Genomic DNA, 26,388 nt, shown 5'->3' on the forward strand with positions numbered 1-26,388 from the left:
AATAAATAGATAAAATCTTAAAAAAAAAAAAGAAAGAAAGAAAGAAAGAAAGAAAGAAAGAAAGAAAGAAAGAAAGAAAGCAGTATGAAGGCTGGGATGTTCTGTATCTTGACTCTATCCTGGTTTTGATATTATACTGGAGTGTTGCAATGTTACCACTGGGGGGAACCTGAGTATAGAGTAAACTTGGTCTCTGTATTATTTCTGTGTATTTTGTCAACTGGATGTGAATCAGCAGTTATCAGGAAAAAAGTTTCTGGAAAACTATTTGTGAATTTTTATTTGCCCTTTTTATTTTATTTTCCTTCTGGATTACTTTGCATATTATATATATTATACCTTTTATTTATTATTATAATTCTATATTGTCTCATTTTTTTTTAAAAAAAGGTTTCTTTTAAGCTGGGTACCTTTGTTACATTTAGAAGAATACGAATATATACAAATATAAGCACACGGTGATTTCTCCTGGTAGTTTTGACCTACCTTTTCAAAGTTCCTCTATCTTTACCCATATTTTTAATTTTGTTTGTCATCTATTTTAGTACTTATAAAATCATAAAATGAGGAAGGGGCAGAGTTGGCTTTGTACAAAGTTGTCTGTCGGCATGTATTAAAAGCAATGTGTTCAGGAATGGAGGCAAAAACCTCTCACCAGAAAGCCTTGAATCTTCACGTTGACCTTGATCTCTGACAGTCAACAGCACTGGTGGTCTGAGCTATATCAGGGCTCGGGCTGGATCCTGGGGAGCTCAGTGCTGTGCCCCAGCTGGGAGCAGCAGCACCCACCACCACCCTGCTGTAGCAGAGGCCCGTGCAGCAGCGGTGAGAACTCCAGGTGTTCCCTGGCAGGTTGGCCACTGGTCTGAGGGCTGGTGCAGCAGGTCAGGGTCACCCCCAGTCCTGGTTCTGTCCTGGGAAGTGGGTGGGCAGAGGGCTGGGTGACCCGCTACTCATGCACGCAGGCACTGGACCACCCTCTGGAGTGCTCACAACAAAGAGATTTCGAGGGAGGAGGGCAATAAGAGTTCACGGATTTGTGAAGGTTCAATTCTGGCAATGAATGTCGCACAGTTTTCCAAAACAGTTATGGTTGCCCGCTGTCATTACCACCTCCATCACCCTTTGAATTTCTTTTTATTCTGGTGGTGTGAAAGGGCATCCCATCTCGGGTTATTTTGCCCCTTCAGGATTTTTTACTCCTATTCTTCCCCATTGCACTATGAGGCACCATCTTGCACCCACAGCTTCAAGCCAAAATCTCCAGTCATCCTGAATTCCTCTTCCCTCCGTTCACAGGAGTAGGTCCTGTTGGTTCCACTTCCAAACACATCTTTTACACTCCATCTCCACCACCGCCTCCATGGTCCAAACTACCGTGTCTCTCTCAAGGCTCTCACAGATCTCCCTCTATCCCTGCTAATTTGCATCCCCACTCAAGTGCACAAGCAGAGACCATGGCCTTCCTGAGACATAAGTCAAATTCTGGCATCCCCTGCTGAGAAGCTGGCTCCTCTCTACCTCCCAAACCTCCTGTTTACTAGATTTCAGCCACATGAGCATCGGTGTCATCTTTGACCATGTCAATCCCTTCTGCATACGCAAAGGAAGGCTTTCCCTCAGGATGACTGCCTCACTCTATCCTTTTAGGACTCAGTTCAAAAGTCTCACCTCCATGGAGAGGTCTTATCTATGTTAGGACCCCACACCTAATTACTGCAGCCACTTACTCTTGAGTATCACTGTGTTTTTCCCTTCACAGCAATAATGGGAGATTCTGGTGTTCATTTATAGTTTGTCCATTTCACCAGAATATAAGTAGACATAAGGCAGACATTGTGTTATTTTTATCACAGCTAAGTTCCCAGTACCTCGCAGAGCGTCAGAGAAGTCATTCAATACAAGTTTTTGAATTAATACATAGATAAAACCATTTATTTTTTTTAAAAAAGTGTAAATGTGGCTACCACAGCATGAAAACACACCAGAAGGTATGAGAATGACATGATAAGGATTCACTCATTTCAAGCAATGGCATGAATTTCACATGAAGTCAGATGAACACCTTCCCTCAAATATAATGAGCATTCCTGCGGGCTCACTTGTTCTGGGAATAGTATACATCTATGAGGAGTATGTTTTTTATAAAAACAACAACAACAACAAAAAGATAGTAGAACTGAAATAGGGACATTCAAGGAAATGAATAATGTTATACTAATCATTGTTTATAAATCCAAGTCCTAATCCAAAGTATGTTACAAAAGGGAAGTCAAAAGTAATGTTATTTTTATACCTCTCACACAAACAAAATTTCTAGAAGAGCTGAGAGCCTGGGAATTTTAAAGCTTTTGCACAAGAGGCAGGAATTTTATCTTTTGAGCGAGAACAAAAATCTTAGGACACATAGAAAGCATGTCTTTTAAAAACTGATTTTCACAGTAATTATTCTATCCATTTTTAGTAATCTTTATATTACTTTTAAGCATATCAAATTAATTCATTTATTTTCCTGTTAATAAAGAAAAGGTACATTCACAGAATTAGTGCACTTAAAATAAAAAGTAAACAGAGAAAACAGGAGACCTACAGTCCATAACCTCTTTAAGGCCAAGTTTGATCACCTAAAAAAACAAACTTTTGCTGATTTTACAACTGTTCTCATTCTTCATGTTGCAAATATGGCTGGTTTAGCAGTCCAGCTCTTTAGGGCAGCCTAACACAGGATCATCCAAAAATATGCTGAGACTTTCAGGATGCTGTTAGAGAGTCCATGGAATTTTGTGCGTAATGTTAAGAAAACCCTTTCAACTTTGACGTTCACCCCAGGAGCATCCGTCTCCCAATGGGTATCGACCCAGGATTCTTAAGGCTGGATTGCATCAGGTAAGAGGGCAGTCCGTTCCTCCTCTGTGCCCAGGATATTTTCGAGCTTAGATCTACATTGAAGGAAAAAAGCACAGAACCTCAATATTCCTCATCTTAAAAAAAACAAAACAAAACAAAACAAAAACCCAGTACTACACTCTACCTTCCCCCTCAAATGTATCTACAAAGTAATGAGGCTTAGAATGCCCAGAAATCTCCTGACTGGAAGAATGGGTAGGAGATGGTTATTTCTTTTCCACTCCCATAGGCTGATTTTTAAAGGTAAAAGGAATTGACCATACCTTCTTCTCTGTGAGTGCTCCCACAGATAAAACAAGCCCATTGTCACTCCCTTTAACACAAGTGAAGAAGACTAGTTAATGTCAATTCTCCAAGTCACATTTCTCCACAAATGTAAGGAAGATAAAAATAAAAGACTGACTACTCACGCTTGTCATAGCCCAAAGACCCTGTACAGCAGCTGCCCATTCAAAACCAATTTTCTCATACAGAAATCCACCCAGGGTTGGTCCTAAGAAAGCACTAACAATGAAAAGGAGGAAGAATATTAAATAGCATTTTTTAAAAAAATAACTACTTCCTAAAGTCTGCAACCATCCCTGAATCATGATCTTCATTAAACTGGAAGTGGATGTACTAAGGACAAAAGCCAATTCCTAGACAGAGCACTGGGTGGAGAAAAAAACTGTATCTGAAAATAAAGATGTCCAAAGTTTTTAAACAATTCTAAGGATGCCTGGGTGACTCCGTGGTTGAGCATCTGCCTTCGGCTCAGGGCAAGATCCCAGGTCCAGGGATCAAGTCCTGCATCGGGATCCCCACAGGGAGCCTGCTTCTTCCTCTTCCTGTGTCTCTGCCTCTCTGTGTGTCTCTCATGAATAAATAAAATAAAATTTCATAAAAAATAAACAATTCTAAAATTATGTTTCTGAAAATTTTCACAAAAATTTTTAAAAGTGACACACCCTCAAAAGAATCTTTATACTATTCTCTGCTTCTCCACATTCGTATTTAAAATAACTTAATTCAGTACATATATATTGAGATATACTATACAGTGCCAGCACACAGCTATCCCTCAGTACAGCAAAGAGTAAAAAGTAAATGAATGAAGAAGTGAATACATTTTTAAAACTTGAGACATGATCCTATTAAAAAGATTTAGAGGGATCCCTGGGTGGCGCAGCGGTTTAGCGCCTGCCTTTGGCCCAGGGCGCGATCCTGGAGACCCGGGATCAAATCCCACGTCGGGCTCCCGGTGCATGGAGCCTGCTTCTCCCTCTGCCTGTGTCTCTGCCTCTCTCTCTCTATCTGTGTGATTGTCATAAATAAATAAAAATTAAAAAAAAAAGATTTAGAAAGAGAACTTTAAAAAGACAAAACAGGGACGCCTGGATGGCTCAGTGGTTGAGCATCTGCCTTTGGCTCAGATAGTAATCCTCGGGTCCTGGGATTGAGCCTCATATCGGGCTCCCTGAGGGGGGCCTGCTTCTTCCTCTGCCTGTGTCTCTGCCTCTCTCTCTCTGTGTCTCTCATGAATAAACAAATAAAATCTGTTAAAAAAATTTTAAAAAGAAAGAAAAACATAGAAGACCATTTTGATGATGTTTTAAGACCACTGGTATAACCACCGACCTGGGAGCTGGAGGGTATGGGTTAGGACTCCAACTCTGCCCTAAATGAATTAGGTGCCTTTGGGCAACCCATTGGACTTCTCAGTATCAATTTCTTCACGGAAATGAAGATAGTATTTTCCATCTTGCAGGTAAGAATCAAATGTCTACTCACCCAACTGACCACATTGCGCTGAAGAGACCTGACACAAGTCCCAAGGTACTTAATCCCTCTTCAAAACCATTTTCACTGCAGAGACACAAGAGTAGATCTGTTATGAAAGGGGAAACCTATATGAAAGCAAAGAGTATGTGACAGAGAAGTTAAAATAGATTGGAAACGATCTGAACAAAACCAACAGCCAGGACACCCCATTTCTAATATGAAAAGCTAATCTAATTTGAAGGAATTTTCATAGTTGTGTTTCCTCCATGGTTTTCTAAAAAAAATTTTATTGCATATATAAAGCATGATATTAAGAGTCATGACCCATTTGCATGAAGTCTCATAAAAATATATAATTAATGAAGAAATTCTTAAAATGAGATGAACATGCAAAGAGAATAAGGAGAAACTTCTGGAAAACAGAGGCAGCTCCTTATGGCTCAGAGAATTGTTGCCTTGAGCCAGCAGAGCTAGCGCCATTCTTCCCGCTCCAGTTCACTTGGTGTTCTTCATTTTCATGCCTACTAAACAAGACTGGTGGCCACCTGACAAATGCCAGGTGTGATACTGTGATTTATAATGAAAAATATATATTTGGTCTTCCTCTTATTTCTAGCCAGGAGCCCCCAACACCCGTGGAATTTCCTAAGTGATGAAAGCAATTTCAAGTGCCTGTGGTTATGTTTGTGAAGTGAGTTACAGGGGCTCCTTGCCAGAAGAGTCAACCATGTGATTAGAAGGTGAGAACCCATTCCTCCCTCTGAGGAGGAAACAGGGGCTGGAGGTTGAATCCATGGCCAATGGTCAGAGACTGAATCAATCGTGAGTATGTAATGAAGTGTCTATAAAAACCCAAAAGGATGGAATAAGAAAGCTTCCAGGGTGGTGAACCAGAACTCTTTCACATACATGCCAGTATGCAGGAGCCCCAAACCCCGCAAGGACAGAAGTTCCTTTGATCAGGACTTCACCCTTTGTCTCTTTTCATCTGGCTGTTGATTCATATGCTTTTATCTCTTTTGTAATAAACCAGTAAATCTAATGAGTACACTGGTTTTGTGAGCTCAGTGAATCACACTAGCAAATTAATTGAATCTGAGGAGGTTGTCATGGCCACCTAGGGGACAGAGCCCTTCACATGAGGGATCTGCTATTCTCTCCAGGTAGATAGTATCAGAACTGAGTTACATTGTAGGACATCTACTGGTTCTGGAGAGTTGCTTGGTGGTGTTGGAACCACCCTCATCCCCCAACGCACTGGAAATGGTACAAGAATCATTTCGCCTGGTCATTGTATGCCCTGGTATGTACCTTCTCCATGAGAAGGAAACATTGCTCAGGCCTTTCCATTGTGCTTTGGCTTTTCAAAAGTAGACGTGTTCCTAGGCATAAGCCAAGCCAAGCCTCTATCCACAACTCATTTTACCCATCACTGGATTAATATTACCATATACTGTCATTGATATAGAACTATTGTATATACTATTTATATCACAATATTGTGTGATATAAAATCATGAAGATTTGGTCTTGTGAAAAAAAAAATCCAGCATTCTACAAAACTGAGAAATTCAAGAAAGTGTGTGATGCCCCCTGCTATTCACAACACAGTTCCTCAAGCACAGAAGTAACTTACTATGCACAACTGAGGATCTCCGGGATAGTTGGAATTATACTCATCCCAGCAGAGATGCCGTTTAGGACTAATATTAGCACCAGCAGCCAGAGCTGACTGCAAAAGAGTTTTGGAGAAAGGAACAAAACAAAACAACATTAGCATGCTGACAAGACACAAGCTTCATATTAAGGCAGGCAGGCTGAATCCCAGGGCAGCTTGTTTCATAGAGCACATGACTGGTCTGCCTCATTTCCATCTGACCCCACTTCATTCAGTGACAGTGCCCTCGAGCTCCTTACAGTTTGGTGGTGGTATGGGGGGAGGAGTGGGAATCAATTCACCACAATATCTCAGTTCCTTTGGTCACACATATCACATGCCTAGAGTCAACATAGAGGTTACCACCATACAACATCTTCCCAAACTGGCTAAATATTAATGTTGCTCCTTCAATCACTTGGCTTTGAAATTCAATGGACTAAAAAAAAATGGCATAAAGGGAAGTGGCAGGAAACAAATTTTGCTCCATTTCCTGCACTGTGCCACATACTCAACATCCATTTCCCCACTGAACAGCAATATCCTGCCAACTAAAAACTATGATCACCTCCTTTTTTGTAGGGAAGACAATGCAGGCTGCTGGAAAGTAAATGATTTGCCCAAGTTCCCATATCTAGTAAGTGGCAAAGGCAGGATGCAAACCCAAATCTGAAGGATCCTGAAATCCTTGCTGTTTCCATGTTACACTCCATCCCAGAACTACCTGAAAAGCTTTAAGCACCTTTTATTTTAGCAAATAAACTACATTTAACAAGCTCTAACAAGCAGCGACTACATGCTAAGAATGATATAGACACAAAAGAGGGTCGCCCAGGTGGCTCAGCGGTTTAGCACCTGCTTTTGGCTCAGGGCATGATCCTGGAGTCCCGGGATCGAATCCCACATCAGGCTCCCCACATGAAGCCTGCTTCTCCCTCTGCCTGTGTCTCTGCCTCTCTCTCTCTCTCTTTCTCTCTCTCTATGTGTGTCTCTCATGAATAAATAAAAAGTCTTAAAAAAAAAAAGATTTGATCCCAGTCTCAAGGACCAAGAAGGAATAGAAAAAACAAAAACATATCGTAAGAACTGTCAGCTAAAAGTAGCAACAAATGCTATTTTTAAAATAAAGTACAAACAATCATGCAATTGAGACACAGAGGGAGAAGCATCATTCTTTTCGTTTGATACAGATTTTAGACATTTCTATTTGCTTGTACCACTACCTCCTAGTAAGGTAAAATGCTGCCAGTCTAACAGACAATTAACTGTAGTCCTAAATCAAGGTAATTTACTGAAGTAATAAGGTTCAAAATACAGAGCCATGGCAGCATCACACCAAAAATTTCTTTAATACCTCTTAATGCTATTCAGCCAAAAATACAGAAGGAAAAACATTACCTTTTAATGTGCAAAACTGGTATAGGTCCTAAGAGCATGTAGCATCCTGCTGTGATTATGTTTCCCCAAACCAGAAACCATTTCCTTAGATGCTGGTAAAGAGAAGGACAGTCAAAAACAAACAAACAAACAAACAACCTCTTGGAATAAAGCACCTCCATAAACAAAGCAGATGCAAAAAAAATCACTGAAGAACACAAGCCATGACATGAAAAAATCCAAATACACTGAAAAAAAACACAAAACTTTACATTTAAGAGACAATAGGTACATGGCAAATAAAAAAGCAAGGACAATATACCCCAAGATAGGGAGTTTCTAAGAACAAGCATTCCTTGGGAAGGGAATGTACTGTAGATTTTGCATATGATGAACAATTCCAAAAATAACAATTTAAAAAGCAGTCACAAGGAGCCACCTGGTAGATGCAATACCTGAAACATTCACATTATTTAAAAAGTACCCAATAAAATTATTCCTTTTAAACTACTTAAATGCAGGCTGAAAATTCTAGGGGCAAGATATCTGTTCAGTGACAGAAGATTGTCTTAAATGGGAGTTTTTCTGTTCAAAAAGTCTAATCCAATAGTTTGTCAGCAACTTCAGCACAGACCCCTTTTTTCCCAGAAGAAGCAATTAAAAGTGAATTTTCTCAGAGCGATGGTAGGTTGGAAGACACTGGAACCTCTTTATTGACTCCAAAAATTGAATATAGAATTTAAATGTTGTTGCCCTTTAAAAAAAAAAAAAAAGATAACATAGAGGCGATGGTTGTGTTAATTAACTAGATGGAGAGCACCCTTTCACAATGTATTTAGATCTCAAATCACCATGGTGTAAGTTTTAAATATCTTATAATTTTATTTCTTAGTTATACAGTAATAAGCTGAAATTTTTTAAATTGAATATCAATTCTAATCAATGGACCTCTAGAGTTCCAGAGGTACAGTTCCAGAAAGCCATTGGTCCAAATATACAGGAATGATTCTTAAATGTAGATGCAGAGTACATACTGGCATTTTATCACTTAGTAGACCAAACAATGGCGAAGAAATGGCGTAGGATGATGCCAAACCCAGGAATACCAGTCCCACATAACCAGCTGGTAAGTTAAACTGTAAAAGAAATTTTGTGTTAGAGTTATGTGATTAAGTAATTTTTAAAATAAACATAGACCTTTTCTGGCCACTTCTTCAGTTCTTATTATCTACCATGAGCCCACACTTCCTAATTTTGATCTTACGTTTATAAATGGATTTCTTTTCCTATAAGGGGAAATAAAAACCTTACCAGAGGTCAAAAGTCCAAGATGTCTTGCTTTGTAACATTTGATTTTGAACCTTCAACTTTGCTTCTATGAATCATAGCACTTTTTACGTGTATAAACTTAATCAACTTTAGGGCACATTAGAATTACCCGGAGAACCTGTTAAAAGAGGTTCTTATTTGAAGCAAAGTGCTAACATGCCTTGGTTCAAGGGATGGAAAAAAAAAAAAAAAAAGAGGTTCTTAGACTTCAGGCCTAGAATTTCTGAGTCAAAAGGTATGGGATGGGGCCAGATAATTTGCATTTTTTATGTAGGCTCCATGCCCAGCATAGAGCCTAACATGGGGCTTAAGTCATGATCATGAGATCAAGACCTGAGCTGAGATCAAGAGTGGGACACACCTGACTGGCTGAGCCTCCCAGGTGCCCAAGGAATTTGCATTTCTAACAAGCAACCAGGTGATGCTGACTGTCCACAGACAGAAGTGCACTGGTATAGTATCCATTTCAAAGGAATGCTAATATCTAATTAAAGATGATATATACAGGACAAAAGGCTTTTCAAACAGTAAGCTACCACACAACTCTGATACTGTTACTACAGCCAGCATGATACAAACACATTTCTTTGCCTGAGTTGTTCCCACCTTCCTTAATTTCCTTAACTAATTTTCTTAAGTAAGCCCATGAAATCTAGGGCCAGGCCCTAAACTCATAGTCTCCACATTTATCTTTTTGGGTATTTCACATACACAAAACTGTCTCTAGTGACTTCAATGAGCTGTGTTTCTGATAACTGTGCTTTTGGAATACCAGGACCTCACAGAAAGTCAGTATGGGCTGCAATGAGAGTTCTGCCTTTATAAACACATATTAATTCCTCAGTATAACTATCAGGTAATGTACTTTACCACATTATTAATCATCTTTTTTCAGAAATATCTAAGAGAAAATTTCTACAACATCCAACTTTTAAATTCAACATTTTCCAGCATTAAAAAAAAAAAAAAAGATGGAGACAGACTCTTGACTCCTTTCTAACATCCCAGATTAATATATTCCATAGTCATGTAATTGTATGTAATAGCTGAAAAATTAAGTGGACTCAGAGGGGATCTGTTAGAGAGGAACATTAAATGAGCTACTGAGTCCCCCAACTGTCTCACTGGAATTTGAACAAGTAGAGGAAAGTATCCTTGTCCAGCAGCCAGGGTGATGCCCAAGCCAGACCTATGATCACTCCAGCAAGACTTTGAAAAGGAGACCAGTGTTCGGGCCACTTAATGAAAAGCTTCTTTCGTTTACCATGAATCAGAGCCCCAGTCACAGTAATGTAGCGGAGGGAAGGTTACATGCTACCCAGGTATGCAGTTCTTATCATGTCTCCTTCTCACAGCCACTCAAGAGCTCTTTCCACCAAGCAGGGCCCAAAAGCAAGCAATTATACCCACCTTCTACAGTGGAGAGCTCTTTGACAGTCAGGCTACCTACCTTCTCCAGAACAAACAGAGACAGTGTAGGATCAAGGAAGCCGAAACATGAGCTGAGTGAGTTGATGACAAAGGCTATGAGTGCAACCTTGGGTAAAGTGATGAGTTTCCAGAATGAGTGTTCGCCTGGATCAGAGTCTTTGGGTAAAAATTTAAAAAAAAATTAAAAATCAGAGTAATTAAAATTTTGACCTATTTTGAAAAGTAAAATTGCTAAGGCCATCTTTATCTGGTAATCAAAATAACCGCGCCTCTGAGTTTGCCTCAAACTGCATATTATCTATATTTGCATATAAATTATTTAAACCTAGAAGCCACATTGAGTCTCCTTAAAAACAGTTTCTCAAATTCATAAAGAATCAACTGGAAGCAGAGTGAGAGGAGAAGAGGGGGGTCTTAGGCTATTAGGTTATACCTGAAAAGCAAGTGAGGCCTTCCCTAGATGGGATAGAGAATACATAAAGTTAGATTTGGTGCATGGGAAGAGCCAGAAGCTTTACTGAGGAACTATGCTTGTATGCTGTGAAGGGATCTGAATTCATCACAGAGCATCAGTTTTTTTTCTGATAGCAAAGAAAACACCAGATTGAAAGGGGGTGCTACTGAATCATGCATAAATTATATTGGAATTCATGGCCAACGGAGCACAGACCTCACTTCTAAGCATTCCCCTTGCGGGAACCCAGCTTCTTCACTATTCCCAGCAACAGGAATGTCATGACTCCTTTTTCTCCTGCTAATCTGTCAAATTCTATTCACTCTGTAAGGTTTGGCACTGGCCCACTAATTTTACCTTCCTCTGTTTCCTACCACACTTCCAGTCTCTACCATACATTTTAGCATCTAAACTACATTTCGTTTTACATTGTTTACTATTGTCTGGTGATTTTCCCGATTTCCAGTTAAGTTATTGAGCAAAATCTTTGCTGGGTCAGGTGCCATGCAAAATGTGGAGCAAAGAAAGGCAAAGAAGACAAACTCAGCCCCTGTCCTCTCAGAGAAATTTCAGAAAGGAGTGGAGAGAGCTAGGATGGAACTAGGAGGGAACCTTTTGGAGCCTATAAGAGGACTGTCTTAAAACAAACAAACAACAGGGAAAGCCATATAAAGAAGGCTTTCCAAAGCAGTAGTATCTACGTTGGTGCCCAAAGCATGAGCTTAAGATGAGCAAGCGAAGGAAGAAAGAATAAGCCAGGCAGATTATTCCAGGAATGGTACATTCCAAGACTCAGAAGTCAACAAAACTTTTCTGTGTTTGAAGAAATGAAGGGAGAGAAGCAAAGCTGGAGGATGGAGACTGGAGCAGGGGGCACCAGCAGAGTGCAGCAGAGAGATCATAATGTAGGCGCATGTTTATGCAAGACTTTGTAAAATATACAGGGAAACCTGAGAAACTGCTAGGGATTCCAAACAAGGGGTAAGAATCAGAGCTGTGGTTTAAAGAGACCTCTCTGTGGCCTTGTGAAGAATGGAGACAAGGGGACCAGTCTGTAGAGGCAGGCCAGAGATGATATTGACCAGGTGAGGACAAGGAAGTTCTTCGAGGGCAAGGATCAGCACCTGAATATCCTCATTTCTCCAAAACACCTGCCATGGTTCATCATTTAATTCTTGGTGAATAATGATCCAGTATGGATCAAAACAAAAAAATGCACAAAGAATGGTTCAAGTATTTTGAGTCAGGATAAATTTAGACTTGGTCAGGATACAACAGATAAAGTTAAACCATGATGGTAGTTTCTCACTCATCAGCCAAATATTGAACAGTGAACTAAATGTGAGCACAGTCCTGGATGCTCAACTACAGAAGGTGTGCAGTTAGATGCAGAAAGAGGACAAACACCACCATATGGCTTGGTGCAATAGCGCCAGAAGGGAGACTTCATTTGGTGTGGATTTTAAATAGCTTATTAAAGATGTTCATTAGTTACCTTTGAGATACAAATGATAGAAGATCAATTTTAATCAGTTATATATTTTTGCATAAAAAAGGGGCTATGGATTTACGGTATACGATAAACTATTATGGCAGAAATGGTGACCTTCTCTAAATCCAAACTGGGAAAACTGAGAAATCACAACAGGAATATGTAAGAACATCCAAAGAAACAAATAATGAGTTTAACCAGAGGAAGAAGCCCAAGTAATGAAAACCTATGGTGATATCTACTTCAAGATACATATAGCAGAATCACCTGGGGAGCTTTTCCAAGCTACTTGGGTTCTCTTTCTGCTCCCCACAATTCTGATCCACTCTTTTAGGGGGGCATGACCCCCTGGTTGACTACACTGCCACAGGAAGCTACTGTTAGAGGTGGGGAAGCAGGGAAGGAAGTGGAGTGCCCATCAGATGTGAGGGGGCAGCGAAAACACTGATCCCTGCAGCACTACCGAATCAGCATTTAGTTGGGTGATGGAGAGGGTTCAGAAACACTTCCCAGTGTAAGTTTTGAAGGATGGGGAGGGGTCAGAGCAGATGGGATGGGGAGAGATTTCAGATCATGTGATTCTTCTACTGAAATCTCACAACAGCTCCTCATGGCTTTCAAGATAAAGCTCTCATTTCATGGATTTCGGGATTTTTAATAAGAGGATTGGTATGTCCATGACTGTGTTTTAGAAATATTTCTTTAGAGCAGGACAGAAGACTGGACTTGGTGAGCAAATACAAAGGATGAGAGAGTGGGAGGAACTAAAGTTGACTTTCAACCCCCCAAAGCTAGAGCCACATTGTCTATGAGTCTAGAAGGAGGCAAAGGAGTGGGATGGAACCTTGTAGGACACAAAATTTATCAATATCATCAAAATACAAGAAAAATTCAATTCTCTAGCTTCTATCCATAAGCTCTCCCCAAACACTAATTTTAACAAATATTCCTTAATAGGAACACCTAAATCTGTATGCACAGTCTTAACATTAACAACCTAGGAGATTTTTTTTAATACCAGTTTTCCATCTAAATAGAAGATCCTTCCACAGATGAACAGCAGTTCTGCCAAACCATTTTGTTCCTGAAAATATAGCTAACTGGGACTCTGTTAAGTTCAATGAAAATGCTAGGAGATTTTAATCGAGGAATAACAAAAATGAAGAGAAATAACTGCCAAGTACCCAGGCTGATGGCAGTCAAAGGGGGCTGCAAAACATACCACATTGTGGGGGGTTGGGTAGGGAGGAGATGAGGAGAGCAGACCAGGACTCCAGGAGTAACAGATGTTGGGGCCAGTCCAGCACCTAATCATGGAAATTCTACATATCTTGTCCTACCATTAGTTAGTTAAGTCTTTTTCTCTAGAGTACAGGGTTGACATGACTCTTTTCCCCAATGCGTGAGACTCTGGCCTGGGGCCAGTTTCTTGATTATCAGTCCAGTGTTCATCTGTGAACCAAACAACCAAGATGCTCGGCTACAGAAACCACTGTCTTACATGCAGAAAGATGACAAGCACCACCCTGCGTTTCAGGGTGGTACTGCCTCTCTATATTCTCTAGCTCTCTCCTCTCTAGCCTTCACGTTAACTCTCTAGCTCCGTTCCCTTCATCACCTGACAAGGGTCAAATGCCAAGGATGTTACTAGGCAATCTCACTGTAGTAAGAATAGCCCTGGCCTGGTAAATTTCATCCACAGAGAAGGAACTATCAATGAACCACATGCACCTGATGAGGACACCATGCTCTGTGCCTTCCTGACTGTGCTGACTCTGGCATGTTCCTCACAGTGACCTTGGCAGCTATGTGCATGGAGCTGTTACAAGATAGGTTGATTCATAAGGGGCATGAAGGTTTGAAGCCAGGGTGACCCCTATCACTGCCCAATGTAGCTCTGTGTCCTCCCACCTGGGATGACCACTGGGAAGAAGGTCTGACCTCGCCCTTCTGCCTAACGGCCTTCTGAGAAGATATTACCATGTGCAGCATTTGATAACTTGTCATTTTGAATACTTAATTAAGTCCAAGAAGATCTCGTGGGCACCTCATATGGTGATGTTTTATGATGAGGAATTAAATATCTGCTTAGTTCTAAAGGTTAGAAAGAATTTGTGATATAAAGAAATTCATATAAACTGCCTATAGCAACATTTTTGAAAAGACAATAAGTTCCTTCAGGGTGTTCTACAAATCTATTATTGATTACATAAAGTAAAAGTACTTGTTAAATTGGCCTCCTACAAAGGCATAAAAATACTTAAATTTCAGATTCTTAAAGTGAGTAATAAATGCAGTCTTACCATAATTAGGTAAAATGTACATGTTGAGTGGTATCATCAGCAGAACTATGCATCCCAGAAAAATAAAAGGCACCTCATAGCCAAAGGATTGATACAAGAAGCCACCTAAAGGAGGCCCTAACACTAGTCCCAGTCCAGAAAAAATCTCAAGACTTCCCTAAAAATGGGGAGGGGGGGAAAGAAAATTGAGTCAATACAGTTTGTTTGAAAAATTTTAACAAATAAAGATTTAATGGACACTATCTGAAAAAAATTCTATCCACTTCACAATATACACACACAAACCCACACAAGCCCAAGATGAGCCAAAAACTTACATATACATATAGAAATACTAGAAAAATAAAATATGGCAGATTTTTTCTGTTTTGTTTTTTAATCCTTATGGTGGGAAATTTTTCTAATTGTAACATAAAACTCAGATGACACAAAAGAAAAAATTCATAAATCTGGTTACATGAAAATATGAAAAACAGTGGTTAAGTACATCAAAAAACAAATGAGCAACAGGGAAGAAATACTAACAAAGGACTAATTTCCCCAAATATATCAAGAGAGCTAATACTAATCGGTGGGGGGAAAAATGAACGACTCAACAAGAGAATGAGCAAAATGCTATAAGCAGACTCTTGACACATAAAACAAAATACAAATAGCCCTTGGGCATGTATAAGAAAGCTCACTCTCACTTTCAAAAGAAGCAAACGGTTAAACTACAAGACACCAGTTCTTACCAATCACCTATTAAACACTCTGCTGCAAAGAAAAGGAGGAAAGCAACACACTCGTACACTGCTGGTGAGTGAACAGAAGAGGTAACTTGTCAAATCTATTAATATTACAAATGCATATACTCTCTGACCCAGAATGCTGTTCCAAGGATTGAATTTATGGGTACAGTTGTAAAGATGTGACATGGCATATGTGCAAGCTTATGTGTTGTAGCACACTGTTTGCATCAGCAAAAGATATAGACAATCTGAATACTTATCAACAATCTCAATAAACTATGGATGTATGTCACCTCCATACAGTGAAGTACCACATATCGCTGCTAAAGGAAAGTAAAGAGTAAGAAACTCTTCACATACAGGCACAGAATGATCTTCAGGATCACTGTTAGTGTATCAGCAAAGTCTCAACATTGTAGAGAGTATGCTACCACTAGTGTAGAGAAAACAAAGGAGGAAGGAATCACACCCTGTGTATGTGTGTACATGTTCATACATACATGGAATCACTCCAGAAGGAACCTATAATCTCTGTGCCTTCTGGGAGAGAGATTTTGGACTGCATGCCTGGACAAGTGTGAAGGTGAGGACAAATAATATACAAGATACATTCATTATAGTCTGTATTTCCTTTTGCAACTTCTGAATTTTATACTGTATAAAATTCTTTTTTGTTAAAATTAAAATAAACAAAACAGTGCTATGGAAAATATTTTACTATTAAAAAATTCTTATAAAACTGCACCATTTTAAATCAATCTAGTCTTCAGCAGACTGTGGCTTACAACTGTATATCCTCAGATTTTACAGAGGACACAAAAGTAGTCCGTTGAAAACTTTCAATTTCATAAAGAATATAAGAATTCTACATTTAGGGATGCCTGGGTGGCTCAGTGATTGAGTGTCTGCCTTTGGCTCGGGGTGTGATCCCAGGTCCTGGGATCCCTGAGTCCCGCATTGGGCTCCCAGTGGGAAGCCTGCTTCTCCCTCTGCCTGTGTCTCTGCCTCTCTTTCTCTCTCTGTATGTCTCTCTCTCTCTGTCTCTCATGAATGAGTAAAACCTTTAAAAAAAAAAAAAAAGTCTACATTTAAGTACAGGGAAGCCATCCAGGTCAACTACCATGTTAGGTGTATCAGCTTTTGGCTGCAATTTTCATATAGAAACGTGGTACGGTAACATGAATATTCCCTGTTAATCAGAAAATTGATCAAATGGACTATTGCTGTCATCACAGGAATTTCTTGGGCAGCACTTTCCAGAGCGTCCCACAGAACAGCAGTTCTTTAAGAGTCAAAAAGTGTTTCCATAGTCAAACTGAGTTGTGGAAAATTATATAAAATATCTTTACTACAGGATTTCTCAGAGCCTTAATACACTCATGTGAACTGGCATCTCTAAGCTGGAGGACAACAGATGTGTACTCCTAACATTTCACTCACAAAACCTTGTTTTAGAGAGCATGTCAATGAACTAGTGTTCTTCTGAATCATTTTTGTAAAATGTGTTTCTGGGAAATGTAAGCATTACACCTGTCACAGTGGCCATTCCTGCATGCCCAATGGCTAAGGAACCCAAAATGAACCTAAGCAGCTAGCTGGCTATAGATACAGATATTTAACCAAAATTGGGAAGAAATAATTATCTAAACAGCAGTGTATTTAATGGCCAAAACTATAATATTGAGTAAATATGGGCATTCTTGGTACTAAGCTGATGAGGTCCTAAAGTCTAGAGGACAATGATTTATTTATTCTGAGGGCTGCATTTGGTCTTACAGACAAGCCACAGACCCTTTAGGAATGCATGGGTCCAGAGGAGAGGCCAGAAGACAGCCTGCTTGGGTCAGAGGCAGTAGCCAAGAGCTAGGACAGAAATCTGGTATGTCACTAATCCTAGGTATTTAGCATCTAGCCAATCTATGAGAATGTGTGTCAGAATAATGTTATCAAGTGATTGGGGAAAAAGTAAGAGAGCATGCAAGGCTTTCAAGATCTCTACGATTCCTTCCATGAATCTGGAAAATGGAGGGGAAGAACTCTCGTGTAAATCAAGTGTTTGACCATTAGGGATAACTCTTCTAAAGCCAAGAAATGCTGGCAGCTCAGTTTCAGCCTGGGCTACAGAGAGACAACAAAATACTACTGGGGAGCTTATTTTGTTTTGTTCTTAATGGCAAAAAGAATACTTGAACCACATTTACCTGTCAAACTGCTCATTCAGGGGATTCTAAGCGTAGGAAGAGATCTAAAGAAGACTAATGATACTTTGGCGACAGCCTGCTGCTGTAAGTAGTAATTGGGGAAAAAAGGCAACCAAAACACAGAAAATAGAAAAAAGTAGATCTCGAAGAATGGATGTCAGCATTAACTTGGATAGGGCAAATATTTTAGCCTACACTAAGAGGAAAATAGGAAACGTGTATGAAATACATACCAACACCGTAGCCACACTATTTGGAAAAGCCTTTGCAAGAATGGAAAAGGAAGCAGTTATTGCTGCTGCAAAGCTGACTGCATCTGCCATTCTCACCAGAAAACACATAGCAATAAAAATTGGTCCTTCTGGAACTTGATCCAATACACTGAAAGAAAACAAGGCAATTTTCAAATGCATGGTGGGAAAAACAGTAGTATCTCACCCATAGTCCTTACAATAAATCTCTTTAGAAAAGGTTTTTTTTTTTTTTAGTTGTTTTGTTATACTTTCAATAGAAGGGAATTATCTCTCTCTTTTTTTTAGTAGCAATCTGAGTCATAATGACAGTTTAGTTGCACTTTTGTGCTGACATAATGGGCCCTCTACACAGTAACACTAAATTGGGCTTTTTGAAATATGTAGAATCATTCTGACAAGAATATATACAAAAGAAAGACTTCTTGGTCTCAGGTATGCCCCAGTGGTGGAACTCAAATCTTTAAAAAAAAAATGCAGAAAATAGATGACCCCCCACTTTCCCTGAAAAAGAGAGAGAGAGAGAGAGAGAGAGAGAGAGAGAAAGTCAGCAAAAAGAAAAAAAAAAGTTTGATATGAAGACTTCCTGGGCTTACTTCATCATTATCCCAACATACTCTTTTCATTTCTCTATGTTCTCCCAAGAAGTTGTGTGGGCTCTTCCATACTATTTGCCACTACGTGGCTGGTAAAGGATGCTAAACCTTAAGAACTTGTGAGCTATTTTGCCTCTGGCACTTATTTTCTCTTTTCCAGGAAATAGCAGTGGAGGGAACCACAACACAAGGGAGCACATGACTCAAGCCTGGCCAATCAGAGCATTCCCCCACCTCCAGTGCCCTTGAGGCAGGGATGGGTCACCACCAAGATCAGGCCAGTGGCTCCATTCTGCGAATCTACTGGAAGCTAGGAAAAGTGAGGAGCTGCTGGGCAATTCTTCCTATGGATGCCGCTGGAGAATTCTTGCTACCACAAGGGGACAGTTTGTCCAGAACAAAGCACAAGGAGAGGAAAGCAAAACCAGGAACTTGAGAAAGATTTCTGATTATATTATTTTAACATCTGTATCCTGATGTGCTCCAGCTGATTCTTTTTTTTTTTTTATTTTTATTTATTTATGATAGTCACACAGAGAGAAAGAGAGAGGCAGAGACACAGGCAGAGGGAGAAGCAGGCTCCATGCACCGGGAGCCCGATGTGGGATTCGATCCTGGGTCTCCAGGATCGCGCCCTGGGCCAAAGGCAGGCACTAAACCCCTGCGCCACCCAGGGATCCCTCCAGCTGATTCTTTAATGCACTGTGTGCTTGAGCCAAAACATATCCGTGACTCAAAAAAGTGAATTAGGTTTCTGTCACTCACACTGACAGAAGTCCTAATGAACAGATTCAGAAGCCACTTAACGTTAAGTCCTTAGAAGACTCCTTCCTTTATTTGTTCTATCCTCTAAGCACCCAATTTCCTTCACCCATAGCTACATGCTGAGCATGCAACAGACAATCAACAGTTCTGATGGATTTAAAAAATCCATTAACATTTTAAACTGAAGGTAAATTATAAAATCTGTTCAAGCTCCCAAACGTATTGGAACATGACTTACCCAAAGAGAATTGTAACTCCTCCTGAGACAAACATTCCTGCTACAAACATAAATTTTGCTCCAATCTGTACAAGCTGTAAGAAATGTCAGAAAAGAGGGATAGATTGATGACTGTTATGAGTCTACATCCACATAAACAAATCCACTGTATCAGAACATACAAGATTTGGGAAAGATATATACAATTAATATAAGATTATAATAATTCTTTAAAGGAATGACAACATACATCTCTTCAAACATGGAAGAAGTGAAAAATCAATCAACTTATTATGGTCAGAGAAAGACCAATCCCATACAATCTCACTCATATGTGGAATTTAAGAAACAAAACAAATGAGCAAAGGGGAAAAAAGAGACAGAGACACAAACCAAGAAACAGACTCCTAACTCTAGAGCACAAACTGATGGTCCCCAGAGGGAGGTGGGGGTGGGGAACACAGGTGAGATGGGGGTGGGGATGATGGAGGGCACTTGTGAGGAGCACTGGGTGTGGTACGAAGTGTTGAATCTCTGTATTGTGCCCCTGAAACTAACATTACACTAATGTTAACTAATTGGAATTCAAACAAAAACTTAAAAAAAAAAAAATCAGTCAACCATAAGAATGGAACAATCAACAGTAGCATAATTCAAAAAATATAATGATAGCTATTTCTGTATCAATAGAAATTCTAGATTGATAAATTAGAATAACTCATTATGAACATATAAAAATTAAAATGTTCTTTAATACTTACATATTTTCCAAATACCAAAGATGCCAGCAAGTCAAACAAAGCATAACATCCAAAGATCATACCCGTAACTGTATTGCTGACTCCTTTCTTCTCAGCCTTTAAAGAAACAGTAAAGGAACAAAGTTTGAAAGACAAATTCTCATCCATGTGGAAAGATGGAGCTATTAGATCAGAGCATTGTTTTATGGTAACGTTTATCTACATAGCAATTTCACAGATTGTCATTTTATTTTTTTAAGAGTTTATTTATTATTTATTTGAGAGAGAGAGCACAAACAGAAGGGAGGAGCAAATTCCCACCTAGCAGGGAGCCCAGTGTGGGGCTCGATCCCAGGAACCTCAGCCAAAGGCAGACACTCAACTGGCCAAGCCACCCAGGCACCCCCAAATATTATCATTTTAAAACAAGCAGAATGGGGAAGGAAGGGAAGCTATAATAAAATCATTTCTGACATGAAAGCTATTCACTCACCACACCCATAAAAATTGTTAGCTTTATAATCTTGAGAAAAGAAAAACAGAACCGAAGGCAATGCATTTCACGATTTCAAAAATAAATTACAAGAGTGCCTGGTGGCATAGTCAGGTAACCATCTGTTGATTTCAGCTCAGGTCATATTCTCACGGTCATTAAATCAAGCCCCACACTGGGGCTCTGCACAGGACATAGAGTCTGCTTAAGATTCTCTCTCTCCCTTTGCCCTTTCCCCCACCCCCATTAGCATGCTATAAATAAATAAATAAATAAATAAATAAATAAATAAATAAATAAATAACTGAAGTAACTAAAACAGCATGGTACTGGCATAAAGATAAACATATGGAACAAATTAGAGAGCCTAGAAATAAACCACACAGTCCATTGATGTTCCACAAACAATGAAGAAAGGATAGTCTCTTCAACAAACGGCATCAGGAAAACTAGATATCCACAAATAAAAGAATGAAATCAGACCCCTGTCTTAACCTACTCACAAAATTGACTCAAAAAGACTTAAATGTCAGACCTGAAACTATCAGACTCCTCAAAGGGGGATGCTTCTTGACATTGGTCATGGCAATGATTCCTTGGATTTGACACCAAAAGCTCGGTCAACCAAACCAAAAGTAGATAGATGAGATGAGAAGTCATCAACTGATAAACCAAAGAGAGAGGCCTGAACAGACCCCCCCCCCCCACAGTCCTCAGAAGGAACCAACCTTCCCAACACCTTGATCCCAGACTTCTAGCGTCCAGAACTGTTAGACAATGAATTTGTTGTTTAAGCCACCTGGCATGTGGTACTTTTGTTATTGCAGCACTAGCAAACTACAACAGGTACCTCAACGGGAAGATATCATCAAAGAAGTCAATGAAGACATGGAAAGAAGATGCACTGGTCAAGTCACATTATCCACGTTCTTTGCTTAATGGATCTAATAAGTATTTAATCCTGGAGTCTGGCATTATTTATACAATAGCTTTGCAACTAACATTTATTTGGACTCTCACTATGAGCCAGAATCTCTATTAAGTGCTATTTTACATGCTTTCTACAAACAGTTAAATGAGGGATGTATTTTTAGCTGGCTACATTTTATAGATGAGGAAAGGACACAGACTTGCAAAAGTCACACAGGAAACCATGATGGTTTCCAACCTGTGCAGGTTCCCACACTCACTATGGAGATAGGATGGTGACTTCAGATATCCTAGAAGCACATTCCATGGCAGCAGCCAAATATCACTTTTGGAATGTGGATCCTGCTTCACATTAGAAAAGCAAGGATAGCTATTAAAAGCAATTTCTAGTTCACATGTTATCCTGTGACAAAGAAGAAGGGTGCCAGAAAAAGGATGAGTAGAAATAGGAATCCTGCACCAGAATTTAAAAAGAGCCCTATTTTTCCTTGGTCTCATTAGCTCTAGCTAATAGAAAGGATACATGCAGGAGGAAAGGTAAGTTTTACCAGCACATTTGGCAACCACAAGGCTTTATTTTAATAAAAAATGAAAAGGATCCTAGATACTCTTTGTGTCTAGGTCTTTTAAAGCTAGAATGCTCTTTCCATGCCTCTGTCTTCAGCCTTCCCTCCTGTAAGCAAAAAAACTAAATCAAAACTTAAAAAGCACAGCATAGGGAATATAGTAAAAAATACTTCAATAACTGTAGGGTGACAGACGGTAACTATTTATTGTGGTGACCACTATATAATGAAGAGAATTGTATAATTGTTATGATGTAGACATAAAACTAATATAACAATGTATGTCAAGTACATGTCAATTTTTTAAAAGATTGGAAAAATTATTAACAAAATAACAAAACACAAATCTACAGTCTTGTTCTTCTTTGTATTCCACTAAGGAGAAGCTAACTTGCTAGCCAGGAAATACCCTGCTAACTGGTTGCTCCAGTTACTCCAGGTCCTCTCTGTCCTAATTACAGAGGCTCAACCTATCATTATATCTTCCAAAACCCAAAACTGATCAGGCTACTCAGTCTTGTTCAAATACCTCTCTTTTTTCTTTTCTTTAGCTTTTATGTATTTATTCATGAGACACAGACATAGGGGCAGAGACATAGGCAGAGGGAGAAGCGGGCTCCCCGTGGGGGGCGGGGGGCGGCACTCAGGGATCACGCCCTGAGCCCAAGGCAGCTCAACCACTGACCAACCCAGGCGTCCCTTGTTCAAATATCTCTGATAGCTTCTCGCTGACATCTTTGGCATAAATGGAAGGACCCTTGCATTCTAGCTTCCCCTGCCTCCTCAGATTTGCTCCTGTGGAACTTCTCTTCCATCCCAGGCCCAAGCCACATCAAGTTGTCTGCTTTCCTCACAGAGAACGTGCTATTTACTTTGCCTCTGTTGTTCACCTTGAGAACATATTTCTCAAGACTCCCCTTGGATTCATCCTGTGAAGTCTCTTTCAACACTAGCCTTTTTCTCCCTCCCTCGCCACCCTCACACATGACAAAATTAACCATTCCTTTCTCTTAAGAGTCTCCTAACAATTTGAACAGCCTTTTGGTAAAGGGTGCCCAAATACTCTGCAACTTATGTTTTTTTCATATTTTCTCACTCCCAGTGGATTGACAAGAGAGGTAAGTTTTCCACATCTCTTTTTTTGTCCTAACAGCATCCAATGCCTGCATGCCCTGGAGGGGGAGGCCATTAACCCTTCCACTCCCATTCGGTAAATAGAACTAAATCAGACTAGTCACTGAACTTCATCAGGAACGTGATGAGATCCTCACTACTCTGCCTATATTCTGGATTAGCTAGATACCAAATGCAATAAATGTGTGCAAAAAAACATTGAAAACTAAAGAGCACTGTAAGGGTATGGAGTCACATCGTTCCTCTAGCAAAGAAGCCATTTCCATCCTCCTTGGTAACACAAAAAATAAAGGGCTACACATTATTAAGGCAGTTAGAGGACCCAGAGGGGTCAGTGCAATTAGACCTGAGGCTTTGGCAAAGAGTACAAGGTAAAACTCAACTCAGCCAAGCCAGGACCATTTCTTCCATGTTATAGCCCACCCACGTCCAGAGTTCATGTGGATTCTCTACAAGTTAATTCCCCCTTGAGTCTGTGTCATGACCTGCAAATCCACATAAAAGGCAATGATTGGAAGGAGCTAGCCAATATTAACCAGAATTCCTTCTTGGCACCAACCACTGCTACTAGATTCCGTAAAAAATTCAAGCCTGAAAAAGGGATTTACTGGGACCAAGCCTTCCTAATTCCAAAATACTACTAAGTTAAAAACTCCAGGAGACAAACTTCCCGTCTTCGCAAAGACCTTTTGCAATAATGCTAAAATCTCAGTTACTAGACCACCCCCTTTGTTTTGGTTGCAGAAACCAAAGATTTATCAAACTACATGGTGACTAAGCAGTCCTCAGAAGGTCAATTATATTTAGGTGAGTTATCTCCCAAGAGGATTTTCTTTCTGACTGGATTTTTTTCCCCCTCTGGCATCAAGTATTCCATCAGAAGTCTTTCTGCCGTGGATCCCTGGGTGGCTCAGCAGTTTGGTGCCTGCCTTCGGCCTTGAGGCATGATCCTGGAGTCCCGGGATCAAGTCCCGCATTGGGCTTCTTGCATGGAGCCTGCTTCTGCCTCTCTCTCTGTTTCTGTCTTTCTCTCTCTCTATCATGAATAAATAAATAAAATCTTAAAAAAAAAAAAGTCTTTCTGCTTACCAAAGTTCTATGCATCATCTTTACTAAATGCAGATTTGTATATTTTACACACCATAAAATGAAATAATTCATAGGGCTTTTTAAAAAAATTAAAGTTCATAAAAATGTCTCACCTCCTTGGGAAAAAAGGGTCCTAGGATAGAATAGCACATCATAGAACCCAGGTTAATGGAAGCTGCTGATATCAGTACAAAGAACTGTTCTCTGGAAAGCTGTCTGGGTGTCTCTCTTGTATTTCCCAGAGAGTCATCACCTTAAATGCAAACATGGTATAATTACAGGCATATAATTGGGACTTTTGATTGAAGTTTCCAAATGTCACTTCTGTGCACTCTGAAGATAATGTCTGCAGAACTGAGGGCTATTTTGAACATAGCACATCTGATCAAATGTAACACAGAGCTTGTACATCACTACTATTCTGAAAACATTTTCAGGGCAGAATTTATCAAACCATCTGATCTGTGTTGCCTTCTCTATTTCTTCCACCTTTAATAAATTCCTTCAAGAAGGATGAGGCAACAAGGAGGTCTCTGCAGTATAATTTCTCAAGTCACCAGCTTCATAGGCTACATGAGCTTAAAATGTTCTAAGCAGGTCATGTTAGCTGTTCATTAAGCATTCTAGGGTAGTACTGAAGTTAAGTGAAGTGTGAGGAAAAAACAAGCTAAAGCATTCAACTGGGGAACGAATACTTACAATGGGATGCTCCTGGAAAGACATGTCTCACTAATACATAAATCGACACCTATTTCACACTTAATAACTAGCCTTTTGCACCGATTATTTTCATACTGATTTCCAGGGCTACGTGTTCATTTAATTTAAAGACAATAGGTCAGTTACTCAATTGCAAATATTCATTTTTGAATTCAACAGCTTGAGAAAAAGGAAATGTAGGTATGAAAACTTTACTTGGTTTGCTCTACTTTTCAGAGGTTCCCACTGCAGTCCAGGAAAAAAAAAAAAAAAAAAATCTGTGCAAGACGAGGAAGTCTCCAGAACCTTCATACAGCTTTGGAGGAAAGGGCGGAGGGAACGAAGAGCAAGCGTAAGGGGGAACAGCAGGTGCTCCAACGCAGCGCTTCACCTTCGTCTGACCACGTCCGTGCTTGAGCGCACCCCGACAGTCAGGAGACCTCGCCCAGGCCCTCTGACCTTCCACCCCTTCCAGACAGGGCAGAGGCTCAGAGCCGAAGCCCACCGCCAGGCCCCGCCTCGCCCAATCTCTCTGAAACAGACCGAGCTCAAACGAACCCAATCGTTAGGGAGAGTCAGGACCCACGCCACTAGGGGTGTCCCCCCGCACCGCCCTCGGTCACCTCTGGGGGGGCGTGGGCCCTCTGGACCCCCCGGCGCGTCCATGCGCGGCTCGGTGCACGGGCTCCGGCGCCGCAGCTCCCCGGGTCCAGGCCCGCGGACTCCGCCTCGCAGGAGCCCTCCGCCGGGCGGCGCCCGCTCGGCCCGACCTCGGCACCGAGGACCCCCCAAGGGGCGGGGCGGGGGCGGGGGCGGGGGCGGGGCGGGGCCGGGGCGGGGCCGCGCTGCTGCCGGTGGTTTTTTTTCTTTCTTTCTTTTGTTTTTTTTTTAAAGGCGCATGCTGCTATGATAATCCACGCCCTCGGATAGGCTGTGCTTTTCATTCCGTGTAGGGTGACGTCGGGGAGGACTAATCTACGTTCTAAGTAGGTGAACCCCCTCGTTTAAAATGAATTAAATGTCTTTCCACTAAAGGTGAGAAAGGAAACTCACACAGACACAGAAAAGGGGCCGCCACCTTCCTGCCATCACAACCTGCTGGCGCGCACACACAGAAGCTTCACTTGACCTCACCTTATTTGCTATTTGGCAACAACTGATGTTTGAGGCCTGGGAAATTTTTGATTCGAGATCAACATAAAATTTAAAGAACTACTGAGTCACCACTTTGTTTCAGGCATTGTGAATTCAAAGACGAATAAGCC

The 26,388-nt window shown here is 40.4% G+C and overlaps 1 protein-coding gene across 1 annotated transcript; it reads right to left on the reverse strand.

Moving 5' to 3' along the window:
- Nucleotides 1-1,905: 1,905 nt before the first annotated feature.
- SLC18B1 (solute carrier family 18 member B1) lies at nucleotides 1,906-25,919 on the reverse strand. The gene is made up of 14 exons (XM_055324667.1): nucleotides 25,747-25,919; nucleotides 24,538-24,677; nucleotides 20,234-20,329; nucleotides 19,494-19,567; nucleotides 17,877-18,024; nucleotides 14,712-14,868; nucleotides 10,482-10,618; nucleotides 8,737-8,838; nucleotides 7,724-7,815; nucleotides 6,305-6,400; nucleotides 4,678-4,752; nucleotides 3,318-3,411; nucleotides 3,171-3,220; nucleotides 1,906-2,939 (listed from the first exon to the last, which is right to left on the reverse strand). The coding sequence occupies exons 1-14, from the start codon at nucleotides 25,787-25,789 to the stop codon at nucleotides 2,867-2,869; spliced, it is 1,377 nt and encodes a 458-aa protein (XP_055180642.1). The 5' UTR covers nucleotides 25,790-25,919; the 3' UTR covers nucleotides 1,906-2,866.
- Between the last annotated feature and the right edge of the window lie 469 nt (nucleotides 25,920-26,388).

The sequence above is a fragment of the Nyctereutes procyonoides genome, unplaced genomic scaffold, assembly GCF_905146905.1.
Source record: "Nyctereutes procyonoides isolate TBG_1078 unplaced genomic scaffold, NYPRO_anot_genome, whole genome shotgun sequence".
In the NCBI taxonomy this organism is placed as follows: Eukaryota; Metazoa; Chordata; class Mammalia; order Carnivora; family Canidae; genus Nyctereutes; species Nyctereutes procyonoides.